This window comes from Sinocyclocheilus anshuiensis, unplaced genomic scaffold (genome assembly GCF_001515605.1).
Source record: "Sinocyclocheilus anshuiensis isolate Anshui unplaced genomic scaffold, SAMN03320099.WGS_v1.1 scaffold173, whole genome shotgun sequence".
Classification (NCBI taxonomy): Eukaryota; Metazoa; Chordata; class Actinopteri; order Cypriniformes; family Cyprinidae; genus Sinocyclocheilus; species Sinocyclocheilus anshuiensis.
Window position 1 is genome coordinate 392,754 of NW_015536480.1, and position 2,672 is coordinate 395,425.

General features: G+C 35.1%; 1 protein-coding gene across 1 annotated transcript in view; it reads right to left on the reverse strand.

Annotated features, from left to right (window-relative positions):
* The window catches only part of LOC107675122 (5-hydroxytryptamine receptor 3A-like), a 28,560-nt gene that overhangs the window by 7,384 nt on the left and 18,504 nt on the right, over positions 1–2,672 (reverse strand). The window contains exon 4 of the mRNA XM_016469389.1: positions 989–1,095. Coding sequence (XP_016324875.1) covers positions 989–1,095 — 107 coding nt within the window. The remainder of the gene's footprint in view (positions 1–988; positions 1,096–2,672) is intronic.

Below are 2,672 nucleotides of genomic sequence, written 5' to 3' on the forward strand. Positions count from 1 at the left end.
CCCCCCCCCCCCCCCAATTCCACAAATACAAAATACCCAGTAATTACCCTTCCTTCCTTACCATCATATCCTATAATAAAGCCCAGTTTCCCTTAAAAAAACTAATAGTTCTCTTATTTGTGCTCTATCACTCATACCTAGGGTTGTTTTTAAAGTACATTTCTGCACCCCTACCTCCTTCAGGTTATGTTCCATTATCTCTCTCTGCCTCTGGTATCTCCTACAATGTAGAATTACATGCTCCACTGATTCCTCTTCCTGACACTCCCCACACAGACCGGTCTGATGTTTCCCTGCCATTTTTTAATGTTTTATTTAGAGCACAATGTCCCAACCTTAATCTTGTTAATACAATTTCCTCTTTCCCGTTTCCACTTCCTATCTCATTTACTTTGATACTCTTTTGAACATGGTATAGATGTCTCCCTTTCCCCTCATTATCCCACATTTCTTGCCACTTGTGGTTAATTTTTTTGCCAGATTATGCACTTCACTTCTGCTTTACTGATTCTTATTTGCATTTCTACATTTTCCTTCTTTGCGACCTTGTCCACTCTTTCATTCCCCTTCACTCCTATGTGCGCTGGGACCCACACAAATTTAACTTGTCCTCCCTGGTTTGTTATTTTTGTAACTGAATCAGAAAAAGTCAAGACAGAATAAACACCAGGTGATATTGACAGTTGATTAATATCATCATGAAATGTGTGATTCACTGATCACATCTAAAGTCTATAATATCATCATGAAATGTCTGATTCACTGATCACATCTGAAGTCTAAGCACTGATCAGAAGTGTTTTTATTTTATTTTAATTTGTTTAAATTTCATTTCCTGATATAATTTTTCCTTCTTCTAAACATAATTTCTCATTCTCTCAGTACTAACCCTATAAATGAAAGTGGCAAAAAAGAGGCAACAAGAAAATTCAGCAAAAATAAATAAATAATAAAAAAAAAAATATATATATATATATATATATAATACCTTTCTTTGATAATAATATCTGGAGTCCAAAACATATCTTTTGTTGCTGGAACTGCGTCAATTCCACAAAACTGATCGTACTGCCACTCCATGTTATTGATCCAAGCCTGCAAAGTTATGAATATAAGGTTCACGGTGTAGAATGCAGAAGAAGAAATTTCAACACACTTCAGCAATAAAAAAAGACACACAAATGTTTGTCTAGAGTAAACAAGTGCTTTCACTTTTCTACTAATGGGTAGGCCTACTTGGCTGTGCGTAATCAAACGGGGGAATTAGAACAGGGTAATGACAAGCCGCACAAAATATTCTCAAATTTTAGCACTAGGTGGTGCTATAACAATCCTCATAATTCTGCAACCATTTGTTGAAGGAAGTTGTTGTTTGTCATGCTAATTTACATTTAAATCAATCATTTCTTTTTGAACCTTGCCTTATACACAGAGGCATTGTCATGTTAGAATAGAAAAGGGTCCTGTCCAAACTGTTGCTATGAAATTAGAATAACACAATTCCCTAGAATATTATTGCTTAAACTTTAAGATTTGTACTCATGTAAATGACTAAAGTAGTCAAACCTGATCATTAGAAGGGGGTGTCCCAATACTTTTGGCAATTTAGTGTACATACATACACTCTAAAAAATGCTGGGTTATTTTTTAACCCAAATGCTGGGTTGAAATTAGAATAACACAATTCCCTAGAATATTATTGCTTAAACTTTAAGATTTGTACTCATGTAAATGACTAAAGTAGTCAAACCTGATCATTAGAAGGGGGTGTCCCAATACTTTTGGCAATTTAGTGTACATACATACACTCTAAAAAATGCTGGGTTATTTTTTAACCCAAATGCTGGGTTCAGCTCGTTGGGTCATTTTATTGGGTTGTTTTTAATATTTTAATATTTTTACCCAGGTGCTGGGTAGTTTTTCCTGTAATTAAGTTGCTGGGTCATTTTTAACGCTGGGTTATTTTTTCTTACCCAACCACTGGTTTGACCCTGTCTCCGATGAAACAACCCAGCTGCTGACTTGCAGTCAGAGCGTGGGCTTTTTGAGTCTTCTAGGAGAGAGCGGTTCTCAGCGCCGCTGATTTGGTGCACTTCTTCAGCGAAATAAAGGTTTGTATACATTTTATTTAATTTATAAAGTCTTTACTGTGCTGTAAATTGTATTATTTTACGCAACACAACATAAGGACGAGATGTCAGTCAGCAGTGGTCACTTTGCATGATGGAAATGTTTTTGCCTTGCATAACATAAATGGATTTTATTCGTTATAGTACTGAGCTTAAGTTAATTTGATGTTAAAATATGTTCTCTAATATCAGTACTGTTTGTTTATGGGCAGGTTTTGGAGTCAGTCATGGCATCTTTCAGCTATGAACAGCAGCCCTTCACCAGCTCAGATTTCAGCGACACACCGGCATGAGAATTAGCACTATTTCGGTGAAAAGCGATTACAGAGAATTAAAATGCTACTTTTAAATGTTACAATTTTTATGTTTAAAATACTTGTTAAACGAGTTTAAATGTAATATTGTAAACTATACTGTATTCACCCAAATAAATTCAATTTGTCTTGTATTTTGTCCATGGGTGTCCTTACTTAATAATAAATGTTCATCTTTTGATTATTGCTGTTGCCTCTAGTAATTCTGTGTGTGAATTTTAATTTCCAG